The sequence below is a fragment of the Hyperolius riggenbachi genome, chromosome 4 (genome assembly GCF_040937935.1).
Source record: "Hyperolius riggenbachi isolate aHypRig1 chromosome 4, aHypRig1.pri, whole genome shotgun sequence".
Taxonomy (NCBI): domain Eukaryota; kingdom Metazoa; phylum Chordata; class Amphibia; order Anura; family Hyperoliidae; genus Hyperolius; species Hyperolius riggenbachi.
The window spans coordinates 69,627,526-69,645,034 of record NC_090649.1 but is presented as its reverse complement, the minus strand read 5'-3'; the positions used below and the strand labels follow the sequence as shown (position 1 = coordinate 69,645,034).

Here is a 17,509-nt window from a genome sequence, read left to right as displayed (position 1 = left end):
TGCGATTTTGCTTGCGTTTTTCAGTGTGTACAGGCCAGTGAAAGGCTGGGTGGTGTCCCCTCCCATCTCTTTCCTTGCAACTTCATGATTGAATAGGGGGAGGAGTTTGGACAGCTCACAGACTGCTATTCAGTCTATCGAAGCTGCCTGACATTCACACACGAAGTAAGTTATGCAAACCCAGCTAGCCAGGAAATACAAATGGGTAATGCAAAAGCAGTAGGAGAGAGTGATCAGCTTATGAGATAGCAACAACTGTAGCAGATAACTTTTATTTTACACATCTGTCAGAGGACAGTCAAACATAGCAACATTTATTTTATTAATCTGAATGAGGTGTTTGATGCTCCTGCAATTTCTTTATGCAGAGTGCATTATCTTCTGCTCATCACAGCGAGTATGGCGATAGTCATAGCGATTATTCCGGCTACTCCTCCAATGATGGTTCCCAGGACATTACCGTGCAGCTGCGCCGTCTCACAGTATTGCCCTGTGTACATAAACGCCTGGCTGGAGGCACACCTACAAAGGGATATCACAGGATAGTGATAGAGATGTTAAAAAGTCATAATTATAACAAAAAGCAAATAATAAACTCTAAAGTTCCATCCCCGAACAAAGCACAGAAAGAACTAAAAATATATTCAGGGCGTTAGTTCACAGTAAAGTGATATTTTAGTTACAGGAGGATTAAAGGGGAACTGAAGTAAGAGGTATACGGAGGCTGCCATATTTATTTCCTTTTAATCAATACCAGTTGCCTGGCAGCCCTGCTGGTCTATTTCTCTGCAGTAGTATCTGAATAACACCAGAAACAAGCATGCAGCTAGTCTTGTCAGATCTGACTTTAAAGTCTGAAACACCTGATCTGCTGCATGCTTGTTCAGGGGCTATGGCTAATAGTATTAGAGGCAGAGGATCAGCAGGGCTGCCAGGCAACTGGTATTGCTTAAAAGGAAATAAACATGACAGCCTCCATATACCCCTCTCTTCAGTTCCCCTTTAAGGTGGTGTGGGTTACCCCTTGGGTATTCCTTTCCATTTGCAGTCTCCTCTATGATATCTAGCCACACCCTTGGGCTGTAGCAAGTATTAGCACTCCATCTCTCCCAGGCTGCCAGTGCTGCAGAGGTCAGCTAAATGTAAGTTCCCGGTGTCTGCACTCCCAGTGTGGTTCTCCGTACTACTTCCTCCTATGTCACTGGATAGGTGGGCCTTATTTAATAATTCCCTACCCAGGGATTTTGGCTTGATGCTTTAATCAGGGGACCATCTCTGACGAAGGCCTCAAGCCTAAACCTTAGATTGGGAATCGTTTTTACTTTCTTGCTTATGCCTTGTGTGTTGCTTATTAACTCTTTTACCTTCTTCCATACATGGGCGGTGCTACGCGGGGGCACTGTCCTTCCTTGGGAGTCATTGTGCCCTACTGAGCACTTCCGCCCCCCCCCCCCCCCCCTCCCCTGTTTCTAGACTTGAGCAGCATAAAATAAACAGGATGGGGTCTGTAAAAAAAGCTCTCCATGTCAGCCTGGGTCTATGTAGGCGTTAAGTAAACAAGGGTCTTATCTATTTGCCATAAATACCTCACAATCCTTGCAAGATCCCTTGTAATTAAAGTATCTGGATGACACTTATATTTGCAAAAAATATCTCTACCTCCTTCTGATTGTGTGTTCTAACATTGTCAGTCAACAGGAATAGAGTCTGAAAAAGGCTTACTTGCTGTTTTTCTTTAAAATTAGCCAATAAACTATAACTTGTTTTTTACAGACAGGAAGTTTTGAATCATAGTAATAACCCTAATTCAAAACTTCCTGTCTGTAAAATACAAGTTCTAGTGTTCAGCAATGCTTAGCTACTAAGATAAGGAATTAGACATAAGGCAGCCATACACTGGTCGATGTGCCATCAGATCGACCAGCTGACAGATCCCTATCTGATCGAATCTGATCAGAGAGGGATCGTATGGCTGCCTTTCCTGCAAACAGATTGTGAATCGATTTCAGCCTGAAACCGATCACAATCTGTTGTGGTGGTGCTGCCGCCGCTCCCCCCGCCGGTATACATTACCTGAGGCTGGCTCCCGGGCGTGATGTCCCCGTCATGTGGCACCTCCGGCTCCGGCATCCGCATAGAACTTAAGCTATCACACCAGTGACAGCGGAAGTTCAAATAGAGCGCCCTCTAGTTGTACTTCCGCTGTCACTGGCATGACAGCGGAAGTTATACGAGGATGCCGGAGGTGCCATGACGGGAGCAGTGACGGACGGGATGCCCGGGAGCCAGCCTCAGGTAATGTATACCTGATCGGATCGGCCGCCGCTAGCGACGCGCTCCCTACCCGCGGGCGATCGAGGGTAATTTCCCGCACGGCGCGATCGACGGACCAATCCGATTTCGGGAGGAAATCGGATCGGCGGGTGCGTGTTGCGCGAACGATTGGCAGCAGATTCGATCCCAGTGATCGAATCTGCTGTCGAAACTGCCGCAAATCGGGCCAGTGTATGGCCACCTATACAGTGTTTATCTCCCTCCTGCCTCTTCCCCCTCCCCTTGCTTGTAGAGTCTCAAGACACAGGCTGGGGCCTGGAATTATTTGTCTGTGATCTGTCCACGCAGGAGCAGCTTACTAGCATGTAAGGATTAAAGCATGCCGGCAAAGTAGCCAACCAAGTACATCTGTAGGCAACCTTTCAATGATACGTACCATCCTTTGCACAATCTGCTCTACTCAAAAACCTCTGAGTTCTGTTTGTGATGTTTACATTTGCTTCCTATCATTGCTGAACTAGTTAACCTTAATTCTATCATCTGATTTAGGCAAAACATATCTAAAGCTTGCCATACAAACATAGATTTTGATAATCCAAATGGAGCCCACCAGCCAGCCATTGTGCTTCCCCAAAAATTTAAAGCTGAAGCCTTCTCTGTTTCCATGGGTTCCATGGAAACAATAGTGAACGTTAAAGTGAACCTCCGGACTAAAAATCTACTCAGCAGAACTGAAAAGGCTTGGTGTTTCTTTAACAGTTTCACAGCATCAGAATTTTGTTTTTCTTACCAAAGCATAATTTTTAGCTGCATTTTTATCTAAGCTCCACCCGTCAAAGAAAAAAAGCCCGGGCTTTTTTTCCCTGATGCTGTGCAGAGCATGATGGGATTTCCTATGTTGTTCACGTTGCCTAGCAACTGGGAGAGGTGCTCAGGACACAGGACAGTTGGAACTGTGTCTCATGCTCCCTGTCACCTCCTTTCAACCAAAAAGATGGCTGCCATCATGAAATTAAACATTTGCCTGTTCTTTTAATACAGGGTGGGTAACAGATTATATTACCTATCTATTTTAATTAACATAACTAATGTAACTTAATGACAGTATGTTTGTTTAGGCTGGAGTTCCTCTTTAACAGGAGTCGTAAGGGGAACCTAGAGTGAGAACAATGTGGAGGCTGCCATTTTGATACCTTTATAAACAATGGTCTGGCTGTCATGCTGAGCTTTTGAACATGTTTTAAATACCCGCTTCCTAAGGCAACATGCATTTCTTTTACAATATCAAGGCTAGGAATTATTTCTGTGTCATTTCTGTGACACGATATTAGTAGTGTGTTCAACTTGAGGACTGTGCAGAAGCTTTTACTGTCCCTGGTGGACATGGTTCACTCCCTGTAACAAAACTCATGCGATGCAATAGGCCCCATAGAGAGGTCACATGATACTAGTGTCTTGTACCTGCAGCTTGCTCTGCCCTTCTCAGTCACGCATACTCCGCCATTTAGACAAGGATTATTGTCGCACTGGCTTCCCATTGGCTGGACGGCATAATCTTTGGAATTGGCAGGATTCTGCAGCGAACGCTTCTTTCTTGCTGGTTCTGGAGGTGCTTTGTCACCTTCCATTGCTGGTTTTTCTCCCTCCTCTGGTTTATTATCTTCCACTTTCTGGGCCACAGGCGTAACTCCAGTCCTTATCAGGTGTGTCAGATCTGCAAGAAAAGGGACAATACCGTTAGCTCCCTTTACTAAATGCTCATAAGTGCTTAAGTGCTGGTTCACACTCAGACATGTTTGAGGAATGTTCCAGCGCTTTGCTGATCACCGGCGATTGACCAAACCACTGTGACAAACATATCACTATTGGAACTTTCTCAATGGACTGCTTGCGTTTGTATTATGCATGCAGCCATGGCCGGTTCTAGAGTTTTTGCTGCCTGTAGCAATACATTGTGATGCCCCCCATCACCCCTGACATTTGCAAACTGGTACCAGCGAGGAGAGACACGTAAAGCTGTGCATTGCAGGCACTGGCACTACGCTTACCTCCCTCTGCTGCCTCCAAGACAGCATCTCCTCCCTGCTGGCCCGCAGCATCTGATCCCCAAGATGCCGGGTATGTTGTGCACCAGCATTGCATCACTTACCCGCTTTCAGCAGATTAGTGATGGGATCATCAGCCACATGTGGAGTCCTAGTTCCTCTCAGCAGCGCCTCATGTGACCTGGCAGCACATAACAGGTCACATGAGGCACTGCTGTAGCCAAAGATACAGGATGCTAGACAGGTGGATGGAGATCCCATCGCTGGAACGCTGAGATCAGGTGAGTGAAGCGGCGCTGCGCATCGAGGGAGTGCGAGGAGAAGGATATTTGGAGAGGGGAGCCGCCTCTTGCCATCCTCTAATTGTTGCTGCCCTAAAGCATGTGATGCATGGTGCTTCATGGAAGAACCGTCCCTGCATGCAGCATTTTGGCGACGATCGCAATGCTATTCCCGTTCTCTTAAATGAGAATTGCAAAGTGCAATCGCAAAATTTGCAGTTTCTAATTCCCGTGTAAACTAGGCCTAGAAGTCAAGAAACATGGCCAAGTCATGGCATAAAAGGGGATCAACTAACTATAGCGTGAATACCCTTTTTCTGCCTGGGCAGTCTTCTTTGAAATTGCTATCCAAACAAGGGGAGAAAAGGGTTTGCCTTTTTTTGGCTAGTTTAACATGGCCCATTGGCCCTAGTAGCCTAGGTCATGGGCATAGCTAGGTAATATAGAGCATATGGCAAACACTGAAATTGGGCCCCCCTCCCCTTTAGAGGCCCCTTACTCTCTGAAAACAGCACCCTCTCTCGCTTACATGTGTCATGTTTGTCTGTGTTTTTTAGCTCGGGATATTGCTGAAGTTACTTTTTTGGAAATATCTCTTCTTATTCCCTCTCTGTCCTCTTTTCTAACACTTAGCCAAGTGCACCCTACATACATAACTTAAGTAGCCACGTTCCCCAGATAACAGAATTAATCTGGTCTGAGTGTTGGGGAGGGCATGGGGCAGGCATGGGGCGCAGCACAGGATCAGATATGGCACCATCACCATCAACACCATCAAAAAACCTGCTGATAGCATTGTCCATTAAGCTGTAGGAAGGTCAAAGTCCATAGTCCACGGCAGTGTCGATTAAATAAAAAAACAAGTTTTTTGATGGTTTCTGGGAGTTTCTAACACCTGTCTATTGCCAGTGACTGGTACTTGTCATCACTTTTTACACTGCTTGGATATCTATTGCAATAAAAGAGCAAAAAGATTTGCATTTAATTGAGTGTGCTGATCTATGTGGTTCAAATTATCATATGTCTGAACATTGCTTAAAATCTGGGACAGGAGGGAGTCAGTGATGCCAGCCAGTTGTTTTCGTGACTAGATCCAGGGCCAGGTCGAGGCAGAGGCTGGATGGGCACCGGCCTCTGAGCGAAGTTCTGCAAGGACGCAGAGAGGGGGGCCGACATCAATATCTAATTTTTCCCTCTCTTCGGCCCCCCTCCTGAAGGTTGTGTGATGTGCTCACCGCCCCCCCTTCCTCCTTTCTCTGGCAGCGTTCCGGAGCACAGCGACCGTGCGGGGAGGATTATTATAAGCAGCCCACACACACTCACCTCTCCTAGGTTCCAGACGCAGGAGGTTCTGCCTGTCTGCCCTGCAATACCGCCGCTCTGCTTCAAGTTCAGAGCGGCGGTGTTGTAGGGCAGACAGGCGGAACCTCCAGCGCCTGGATCCTAGGAGAGGTGAGTGTGTGTGGGCTGCTTAAAATCTTCCCTGCTCGGGCACTGCATTCCATAATGCAGCCAGGGGGTCGAGTGAAGCGATATACATGTCGGCCCCCCTTTCCCTGCTCTTGCGGCCTTGTGGGAGGGGGGTTCCAGCCATCAATAATGCTGCCAGGGGAGGGGGGGGGGGCGTATTTTGCAATCTCAGCCCTTAGTGCTGGAGAGCCTTGTCCCGGCCCTGACTAGATCAGGTAACCCAGGATCAATGGCACCTCTGTCAGCCACCATTAACATAACCTCAAGTTCATTTGTTGAATAAACAATCATTTGCATAAAAAAACAACACCTTTAATGGGTACCTTTACTGTTACAGCAATGATCACTCTTTAGCTATAGGGCAGTAAGGGAAGGCATAAAACATACCTACAAAGTCCACCAACAAGGTCAGTTCATCGTTCTTCAGGAAGCTCCTACGTTTCAAATTGGAGTGAGTTATGAAGGTGTACCACCCGAAATCCGGAGTCCTGTAGCAGTTGCAAGAGGGGTCCAAGGTGCCAATCTTAGACGGCCTCTCCCAGCGAGACACATTCTGAGCTGTTGAATGGAAGAGAAGTTACGTCACAATATTGTACCAGTAGTGGTGCTGTGGTTTGTACAATCATGACATGTTATGATACCTCTATCAATGAATTGGTCTTTCACAACTTTCAGAGGTTATCTCTGAATTGCTTTCCAGATCTACAGAAGCAATGCATTTTACATTAGAATTCACGTATTAAAATGTAATCCTTACTATTAGCATTATGACTGCACATTTGGACCTCAAGGGTTAACGTGTTTCTGGGTGGGTCCGGGGGAGGGTTGGGGGGGGGTAAGGGCTGGCATTGTTGGTTTGTATTATACAAAATGTTCAATAAAAATTCTCTTTAAAAAAAAAAAAATGTAATCCTTATGCAAATGTTATTATCTCTGATTAAAATCTATATATGTGTGCTTACGTATCTTTCATATGTTCAATCATTTGCTAATCAGTCTATATATATTATTTATTTGTGTAATTACATATAATATTTATATTGCACTTTTCTCCTGGCGGGCTCAAAGCACCAGAGCTACAGCCACTAGAGCATGTTCTATAGGCAGTAGCAGTGTTGGGGAGTCTTGCCCAAGGTCTCCTACTGAATAGGTGCTGGCTTACTCAACAGGAAGAGCTGAGATTCGAACCCTGGTCTCCTGTGTCAGAGGCAGAGCCCTTTTGGCTGGTGGCTGAAAAGTGTACTGGTTAAGGGCTCTGTGTTTGACATGGGAGACCGCGCACGAGAGAATTCACCGCCGGGAGACAGGCGCAGGATACAGCCGGTATGGCTTATCCTGCTAGTGCACAAGTTCTCAGTGACATTAAGTACTATTCCCCCTCTAGGTCCACGTGGATCAGAATCAGAAATCAGAATCAGAAATCAGAATCAGAAAAGGTTTTATTCGCCAAGCACGACCCAAGACGTGCCCGGAATTGGGGTTGGCACAGAAGATGTAAATACAGCTCAGGAGGCAGTGGCGTAGCTAAGGAGCTGTGGGCCCCGATGCAAGTTTTACATTGGGGCCCCCCCAAGCACTCTATACATAACAATTGATACGGCGCACCAAAACCTGCCAATGGCAACTACAGTGTCAGAGGTGCAAGAACGGGATGGGGAACAGTTTGTTAGTGATTACTACTATTCACAGCATCTATAGAAGTGATTATTGGAGCTGGGAAAAAAGGGCGCATGCCGCTAGTGGACAAAAAGGGCGCCGCCATTCACTCCCATAATAAATAGCGTTTAATGGGCGCCGGGTAGGAAAAAAGGGCGCCGGAGCTAAATAAAGTTTATAAACGGCGCCAGGAGCTAAATAAAGTTTACAAACGGCGCCCGGAGCTGTTTAATGATTTATAACTGAACTTGTGGTGATTTACGTTTATAAAATGCACCCGTGCCGAATAACGTTTATGAAAATACTAAACATATTTATCTTATTTAAATAATTAAAACATTATTTAAAGTTTTATCCCTTACTGTTTGTAAAACATTATTATTCACAAAATAAAGCGATCAGTACGTAACGTAAATTGCAAAATATTTTTTTAATCCACAATTAGTAAAACATAATTATCCACATAATAAAGGGGGGTCTTAGGTTTAGGCACCAACAGGGGGGTCTTAGGTTTAGGCACCAACAGGGGGGTCTTAGGTTTAGGCATTAACAGGGGGGTCTTAGGTTTAGGCACCAACAGGGGGGTCTTAGGTTTAGGCATTAACAGGGGGGTCTTAGGTTTAGGCATTAACAGGGGGGTCTTAGGTTTAGGCACCAAGAGGGGGGTCTAGGGGTTAGGGGTAGGTACAGGGAGGGTTACTTAGGCACCAACAGGGGGGTCTTAGGTTTAGGCACCAACAGGGGGGTCTTAGGTTTAGGCACCAACAGGGGGGTCTTAGGTTTAGGCACCAACAGGGGGGTCTTAGGTTTAGGCACCAATAGGGGGGTCTTAGGTTTAGGCACCAACAGGGGGGTCTTAGGTTTAGGCACCAACAGGGGGGTCTTAGGTTTAGGCACCAACAGGGGGGTCTAGGGGTTAGGGGTAGGTACAGGGAGGGTTACTTAGGCACCAACAGGGGGGGTCTTAGGTTTAGGCACCAACAGGGGGGTCTTAGGTTTAGGCACCAACAGGGGAGTCTAGGGGTTAGGGATAGGTACAGGTAGGGTTCTGTGTAAGAGTAGGCTTAGGTATAGTTTTAGTAAAATTTTAGTAATAATTACTAATGTATTACAACACTTATTACGAACGTAGTTATATTTATATCATCTTTATAAACAATATTTTCAGATTTTATTATAAGAACAAACCATAAATGACTGTTATTCACAATAATATACAATTATAACAATTAAACATATATTATTGGTTTTTTTATAAACGTAATTATAAGTTTAACTTTTGAAACAGGGAAGATTAACGTTTTCACAATTTCCGATTTCATAAACATTATTTAATGATTTATAATTTTGTTAAACATTATTTGTAAACGAAATATAGCACACTATATTTATAAACCCTATTAATGATTAATTATTATTTAGAGTTTACACCCCGCGCCCTTTTTGTCCAGGCGCCCTTTTTGTACGTACGCGTGATTATTATGAGCACAGGACCAATAGAGAGCTAATCATGTAGTTGTGTGAGAGCCCTTCGGGGCCCCTCTGGCCCAAGGGCCCCGATGCGGTCGCTACCTCTGCACCCCCTATTGCTACGCCCCTGTCAGGAGGGAAGACAAATTGCTTTGACAGATTAGGAACTATAGACTAAGACAGAATAGACATAATAAACATAAACAAATCATTATTGTCTGTGCAGAACTGAGCGGCTAAACACTGTGATGCTGGAGGCTGTGGCCTCCGTTCTAACAGAGCAGTCGATCTGGCTGCAGGCCTAGGGTGGGAGCCATTTAATAGAGTTCAGAAGGTTGACAGCCGAGGGGAAGAAAGTGTTCTTGTGCCTAGCTGTCTTGGTGGATATGACTCGAAGTCTCTTAGCCCAGTGGGAGCCGGCTAAAGTAGCGGTGGCCTGGATGTGAGGGAGCAGTTGCAATTCTTTGAGCTCTAGAACGCAGTCTGGAGTAGAAGAGGTGGTCAAGCGGGGGGGGGGGGGGGGGGTTCCATATGATTCTCTCTGCTGACCTGATGACTCTCTGTAGCTTTTATCTGTCGCTGCATGAGGAGCCAGCGTACCATACCAGTATAGATGAGCAGATAACAGATTCTATGGTGGCAGTATAGAAGTTTGACATACGCTCCTGGGCCATCCCGAACTTTCTCAGTTGACGTAGGAAGAAAAGTCTTTGTTGTGCCTTCCTCTGTAAGGTGACAGTGTGGGCGTTCCAGCACAGGTCGCTGGAGATGTGGGTTCCGAGGAGGCGGACGCAGGGTACCCTTACAACCTCAGTGCCGTCGATGAAGATAGGAGGCGGTGCTGGTGGATGCTTCCTGAAGTCTATGATCATCTCCACTAGGGCTGCACGGTTTTGCGGCTTAAAACCGAAACCGCGATTCACGTGCAGACGATCTTCAGTAGCTTCGGTTTTTTTCAGCGCTCGCTGAGTTTGGCCGCATGGTTCCGCCTACCGCCGCGCTGTCACAAAGAGCCAATCATCTACGACTAGTAGTGCTTATTTTTGACTGTTAATGAGCCGGGCAGCGGGGGGCAAGTCCAGTCCAGAGAGGCACACAGCTCCACCAATAGCTAGATAGAGATGGTAGGACGGAGGCAGTAGGCGGAGCTGTACAGAGGGTTCAGCTCTGCCTACCGCCACCGTCATATCATCTCTATCCAGTGATTGGTGGCGATGTGTGCCGCTCTGGACTGGACACGCCCCCCGCCCCTCTGCCCGGCTCATTAACATTCAAAAATATGCACTGCTAGTCGTAGCTAGCATCTGCTTGTCTGTTCTCCACCGGACATCTCGGCGAATCACGTGTGAGAGATGTCGGATAAAGAGACAAGCAGCGCAGCTAAGGGGAAGAGGAAGCTTCGGTATTGTAGCGGACTCGGTTCCAGCCAGAAGCGGTGATTGAATGATTGCAAAGCTCAGAAGTAAAAGCTACTGCCTACACTCCTTCCTCATTCCGCTCGCAATTGTGCAGTAGGTCTGTTGCCGCCCAATATCCGACCACCAGTGGCTATGTATACTACACGGGGGGGGGGGGGCCTCCTATACTGGAGGGGAGGGGGTCACAAGGCTACCTATGCTGCAGGAGAGGAGTGGGGGGTGTGTGGTAATTTGGATACCTATAATGCAGGAAGGTTAGGGGAGGTTACCTATAGTGTTGGGGAAGTGTGTTTGTGTGTAAGATGGGGGAGAGGGTTTGGTTAAGATGCTGTTGGTCGGGAGCGGCTGGTGATGGTGGGCCTAGGGCGGTAAAAAGTACAACTCCGCACTGGCAATACGCCGTACATTGTTAACTGCCCCCAGCCCAGAGTCCTCACAGAAGGCCCCACCTGCATACATGTGCAATGTAGTGCTAAAGCTTGCTTTAAAAAAAAATCGTGAAAACATCGAAATCGCAATTTCTGAGTGAAAAATCGCAATTTCAATTTTTCCCTAAAATCGTGCAGCCCTAATCTCCACGGTTTTGGCCGTGTTGAGGATCAGCCTGTTTTTCTTGCACCATAGGCAGATGCTGTCGACTTGCTGCCGATAGGCCTGCTCATCGTCCTTGGTTACGAGGCCTACGATGGTGGTATCATCAGCAAACTTGATGACCTTAACCGAGTCAGCAGGGTACCTCCAGGGTAAAAAGTTTGAGAAAGGCTGTTCTAGACAGTAACCAGAACAAAAGATCCCTGCCATAGTGGGGAATGAAATAATTCAGCAATTGCTGGAAGCCGAATTATAGTGTTTTATAAGTAACTTCAGCTCCGTCTTCTGACGGCGCTGAAGTTACTTACTGTGCTCCGCTATAGCCGTAATTCCTATTATGGTCTATGGTGGCGCGGCTGCACCCAAGTCTCCTGCGCTGGATTGCCAGTGTCCGGGGAGACCAGCGTTTGAATCCTGGCTAGGGTCAGTACCTATTCAGTAAGAAATCCTTGGGCAAGACTTCCTAACACTAGGAAATCTTGCCCAAGGATTTCTTACTGAATAGGTACTGACCCTAGCCAGGATTCCCCTTGAGTGCGCCCTTAGTAGCTGCATGCAGATCTTGAGTGCTTTGAGTCCAACAGGAGAAAAGCGCTACACAAATATTAGGATTAGTATTACTATAGTGGAAGCATAGCATGGGACACAATTTCTACCATCTCCTCAACCAAACTTTTCTCAACCACTTATGTATGACCCTGAAGATGGCAGGGATCTTTTGTTCTGGTTACTGTCTAGAACAGCTTTCCTCAACCTTTTTTACCCTGGAGGAACCCTGCAAGTAATTTTTGGATCTCAAGGAAACCCTGCAAGTAATTTTCAGATCTCAAGGAACCACTGAAATTATTTTGCAGGTGGCATGGTCTTTAAAGAGACACTGAAGCGAAAAAAAAAAATGATGATATTATGATTTGTATGTGTAGTACAGCTAAGAAAAAAAACATTAAGATCAGATACATCAGTCTAATTGTTTCCAGTACAGGAAGAGTTGAGAAACTCCAGTTGTTATCTCTATGCAAAAAAGCCATTAAGCTCTCCGACTAACTTAGTCATGGAGAGGGCTGTTATCTGACTTTTATTATCTCAACTGTAATTGAACTGTTTACTTTTCCTCTGCTAGAGGAGAGTTCATTACTTCACAGACTGCTCTGAAAGACTCATTTTGAATGCTGAGTGTTGTGTAATCTGCACATATTATAGAATGATGCAATGTTAGAAAAAACACTATATACCTGAAAATAAAAATATGAGAATATTTTCTTTGCTGCTAATCTTCTAGTAATTATTCATAGTACACAACCAATTCATTATATCATATATTTTTTTCGCTTCAGTGTCTCTTTAAGTGATGTGGCTAAGTCACTATGTCACTACCCCCTATTGCAGTGCCCTTCATTATAATGTCTCCTTATTCTAGTGCTTTTTATTGCTCATGTGCTCTTTATTATTTTGACCTCCAATTTAGTGCTTCTTTTTACAGTACCCCCTATTATAGTGTGCTCTCTATCATACTTCCCCCAACCCCCACGATGGGGAAACATGCCAAGGAACCCTTGCAGAGAACTCAAGGAACCCTGGTTGAGAAAGCCTGGTCTAGAACATAACTGTAGGAGGCGGAGCAAGTCTCTTTCTCTGCAACACATGTTGAAGGGTTTCTCCACCTCACAATCTTACTAACATTAAAACTACATTTTAACATTTTCCATATCATGACAGAATAGTGTCACTCCATGCATAATATTCATAATCACAATTAACTGAAAGAAATATACAGTATGTGACCACCATTTTTTCGCATATTTTAGCAAAACATCAGACACCTAGGTAAGTTAAACTGAGAATTTGTTGTTCATTAACACACCCTTTAAAATGGAACTTTAGCAAAAAGTGGGAAAAAATAAATCAATACATTGCAAGTTAAAAATAGAAGAGAGATCAAGAAATGATTGATATTCGCCATGTAATCTGTTCATGTTGTTTGATCCACAATCAGCCTGCGGGTCATCACCTTTACTACTGGCAGACATGAAAAAAAACCAGACAGCACCAACTGCTATTATCTATAACCACACCTCCTTACATTGCGATAGGCTAAGATTGTTTTTTTTATAGATACTGTATACATATGCACAGAGGGAGATACTGGTTGCTTGGCAGGTGGAAACAGGCATTATTCCCCACAATGCAACAAGGCTCACAGACAGGAAACTGTCAGGACCTATGTCCTGACATCACACTGTGGGAGGGATTTCACCACAATATCAGCCATACAGACCCCCTGATAATCTATTTGAGAAAAGGTAAAGTTTTCTCATGGGAAAGAGAGTATCAGCTACTGATTGGGACGAGGTTCAATCCTTGGTTACCAGGGCCAATTTAAGCAGCATGGGGGCCCCCAGGGCAAAGGTAACCTGGGGGACCCCTACCCAAAGGCAGTCACACCGCCACGCCCCCTTCCCATTGACTCCCTCGCAGCCAGCCCAGTGATCCACCCCCCCAGTAAAATTGCCCTCTTTCCATAGGTAGTGTGGAGTCCCCAGTGTATAGTAGTGCCCCCAGTTTGGTGTCCCCAGTATAGGTATAGTACCCCAGCATAGGTAAAGTAGTACCCTCAGTATAGATTTGCCCCAGTGTATATATATATATATATATATATATATATATATATATATACATACACAGTGGGTTGCAAAAGTATTCGGCCCCCTTGAAGTTTTCCACATTTTGTCATATTACTGCCACAAACATGAATCAATTTTATTGGAATTCCACATGAAAGACCAACACAAAGTGGTGTACACATGAGAAGTGGAACGAAAATCATACATGATTCCAAACATTTTTTACAAATAAATAACTGCAAGGTGGGGTGAGCATAATTATTTGGCCCCCTTTGTTTTGAGTGCAGTCAGTTGCCTATAAACATTGCCTGATGAGTGATAATGACTAAATAGAGTGCACCTGTGTGTAATCTAATGTCAGTACAAATACAGCTGCTCTGTGAGGGCCTCAGAGGTTGTCTAAGAGAATATTGGGAGCAACAACACCGTGAAGTCCAAAGAACACACAAGACATGTCAGTGATCAAGTTATTGAGAAATTTAAAGCAGGCTTAGGCTACAAAAAGATTTCCAAAGCCTTGAACATCCCACGGAGCACTGTTCAAGCGATCATTCAGAAATGGAAGGAGTATGGCACAACTGTAAACCTACCAAGACAAGGCCATCCACCTAAACTCACAGGCCGAACAAGGAGAGCGCTGATCAGAAATGCAGTCAAGAGGCCCATGGTGACTCTGGACGAGCTGCAGAGATCTACAGCTCAGGTGGGAGACTCTGTCCATAGGACAGCTATTAGTCATGCATTGTACAAAGTTGGCCTTTATGGAAGAGTGGCAAGAAAAAAGGCATTGTTAACAGAAAGCATAAGAAGTCCCGTTTGCAGTTTGCCACAAGCCATGTGGGGGACACAGCAAACCATGTGGAAGAAGGTGCTCTGGTCAGAGGAGACCAAAATGGAACTTTTTGGCCAAAATGCAAAACGCTATGTGTGGCAGAAAACTAACACTGCTCTCTAAACACACCATCCCCACTGTCAAATATGGTGGTGGCAGCATCATGCTCGGGGGGTGCATCCCTTCAGCAGGGACAGGGAAGCTGGTCAGAGTTGATGGGAAGATGGATGGAGCCAAATACAGGGCAAACTTGGAAGAAAACCTCTTGGAGACTGCAAAAGACTTGAGACTGGGGCGGAGGTTCACCTTCCAGCAGGACAATGACCCTAAACATAAAGCCAGGGCAACAATGGAATGGTTTAAAACAAAACAAATTTATGTGTTAGAATTGCCCACTCAAAGTCCAGATCTAAATCCAATCAAGAATCTGTGGCAAGATCTGAAAACTGCTGTTCACAAACGCTGTCCATCTAATCTGACTGAGCTGGAGCTGTTTTGCAAAGAAGAATGGGCAAGAATTTCAGTCTCTAGATGTGCAAAGCTGGTAGAAACATACCCTAAAAGACTGGCAGCTGTAATTGCAGCAAAAGGTGGTTCTACAAAGTATTGACTCAGGGGGCCGAATAATTATGCACACCCCACTTTGCAGTTATTTATTTGTAAAAAATGTTTGGAATGATGTATGATTTTTCGATCCACGTCTCACATGTACACCACTTTGTATTGGTCTTTCACTGGGAATTCCAATAAAACTGATGCATGTTTGTGGCAGTAATGTGACAAAATGTGGAAAACTTCAAGGGGGCTGAATACTTTTGCAAGCCACTGTATATATATATATATATATATATATATATATATATATATCTGCCCCAGTGTGTATACAGTATATATATATATATATATGGCTCTGCCCCCCGTATAGGAATAAGACTGCCCCCAGTGCCCCTCACCTTGTCTCAGACCTCCAGATCAGTACGGCGACTTGACTTACAGACCTCAGACTCAGAGCGGGACCCAAGGCAGAGTGGCCACATCTCACAGTGGTGCTGTGAGCTGCTCTATTTGCCTCAGGTCCCGCTCTGAGCCTGAGGTCTGTAAGTCAAGTCGACGCGCTAATCTGGAGGTCTGTGTCGCCACGCTGATCTTGAGGTCTGAGTGGGGAATTATTTAAAGAGGCAAAGGGGGATGCCTGTGGGGCCCCTTCGGACCCTGGGGCCCTAGGGCAGTAGCCCCTTTTGCCTGTATTATAACGCCGGCCCTGTTGGTTACAGTTCCTTTCTAAGAACAATTGCGAAGACAGGACCTCATTTTGCAGTAATTGTACTTACGTGTGATAATCTGGTCAGCAGACGTGGTGAAGCTCCTGCTATTGGACATCCTCAGACGCATATCTGGATCTTGATCAAAGATGGTTATAATAGCCTGGTGGTTTAATACAGGCCAGTCCAAGGCAGCATCATCCTCCCCGCTGCACAGGTGGAAAGAAATACCCATGTAACCGGTGTAAGTAGATGCATTTTGCCCGTGTGGGTACAATCCCACGCCATAGCCATAGCCCTCAGGGGAGTAGAAGCAAGGGCTGGCAATACGATCTCCTTTAACGGTGGTGTCCAGGATGTTATTGAAGTTGGGAATGGTCCAGGCTGCATTGGGACAAGGCAGTTCTGACAGAGTGATGTCATCAATTACAATGCCTCCACTTGTGGTCTTATCATCACCCTGGACCCCCTGGAATACATATCGGAACTTTCTATCTGCATTCAATGTCACATAAGCGAGCTTCCAGCCTTGATCATTATCACCTGTGGTAAATCATAAACACAATTGTTAGGGTTATTACCACTTGTCCCTTTCTTGGATATTGGGTTTACTTAATTGGCTTTAATAATGCAGAATAATGCTTTAATAATGCAGAATAGGTCTATGTTTAGACATGTAAATGTCTAAATTATAAATAAGATTTCTTATTTAACATTTACGGTACTTAATATAGCCAGCAGGTGGTGTGTGTGTAAGAATCTGTGAGGTTCTTGCAATGTAAAGCCCTTGTTCACTTATGCTGAATACACACGGTTCGTTCCCGCATCGAATGCGCCGTTCGATTCCCGGCGAATCGATTATTCCCGAACATTTCCGAGCGCATTTTGATGATTTTTACTTCGATTGCCATGTAAAGTATAGCAAATAGACCTAACGATCCATCGAAACGCGAATCGGACATGTCGGAAATAAACGAATCGAGCGGCGTATCAACGGGAATCGAGTGCAGGAACGAACCGTGTGTATCCAGCATTAGAACCAATGTTTGAGCCGAAGGCTATATTCAGAGTTCTTCCTCAGGACATATTCTAAGAGAACAGAATTATAATATAGTATCGGAACATCGTGCTTTTTCGAAGGTCAGTTAGCTTCTAATCTAACTGGATGTGAAGTCTGAAAGACACAGGACTCCTTCGGGAAAAACATCACAGTGCCAATGAAATCAGGGAAAGGTTCGCCAAAACAACTCCAAGTTTAGCCGGGTATGCCAGTCCAGCCCGGTGATTAGATTGTCAGTTATTCAATCATAGAAGCCAATAGAAAGCTCCTAATGTGGTTGACACTTATAACACACCCACAGCCCACCTACAGTGGGAGGTGACTAATTAACACTTGTTAATCTGGAGAGTTATCTATATATAAGATGTATCCCTAGTTTTATAGTTAATACGTTACGTCAGCCTTTATTGCGTGAGCCTAATTCATGTTAGCTTGTGTTAGTTTAGCTTTGCTTAATGTACTTCTTATCTTAGCTTAGCGCACATAGAACTTATTTGTGCTTCCAGATGCTACTTTCGGGTAAGGTGTT

General features: G+C 45.1%; 1 protein-coding gene across 1 annotated transcript in view; it reads right to left on the bottom strand.

Moving 5' to 3' along the window:
- Window positions 1–256: 256 nt before the first annotated feature.
- Window positions 257–17,509, bottom strand: part of MEP1A (meprin A subunit alpha) — a 31,201-nt gene continuing 13,948 nt past the window's right edge. The window contains exons 8-11 of the mRNA XM_068233246.1: window positions 15,990–16,463; window positions 6,458–6,628; window positions 3,736–3,988; window positions 257–522 (exon numbers count right to left, since the gene is read on the bottom strand). Coding sequence (XP_068089347.1) covers window positions 375–522; window positions 3,736–3,988; window positions 6,458–6,628; window positions 15,990–16,463 — 1,046 coding nt within the window. The 3' untranslated portion in view covers window positions 257–374. The remainder of the gene's footprint in view (window positions 523–3,735; window positions 3,989–6,457; window positions 6,629–15,989; window positions 16,464–17,509) is intronic.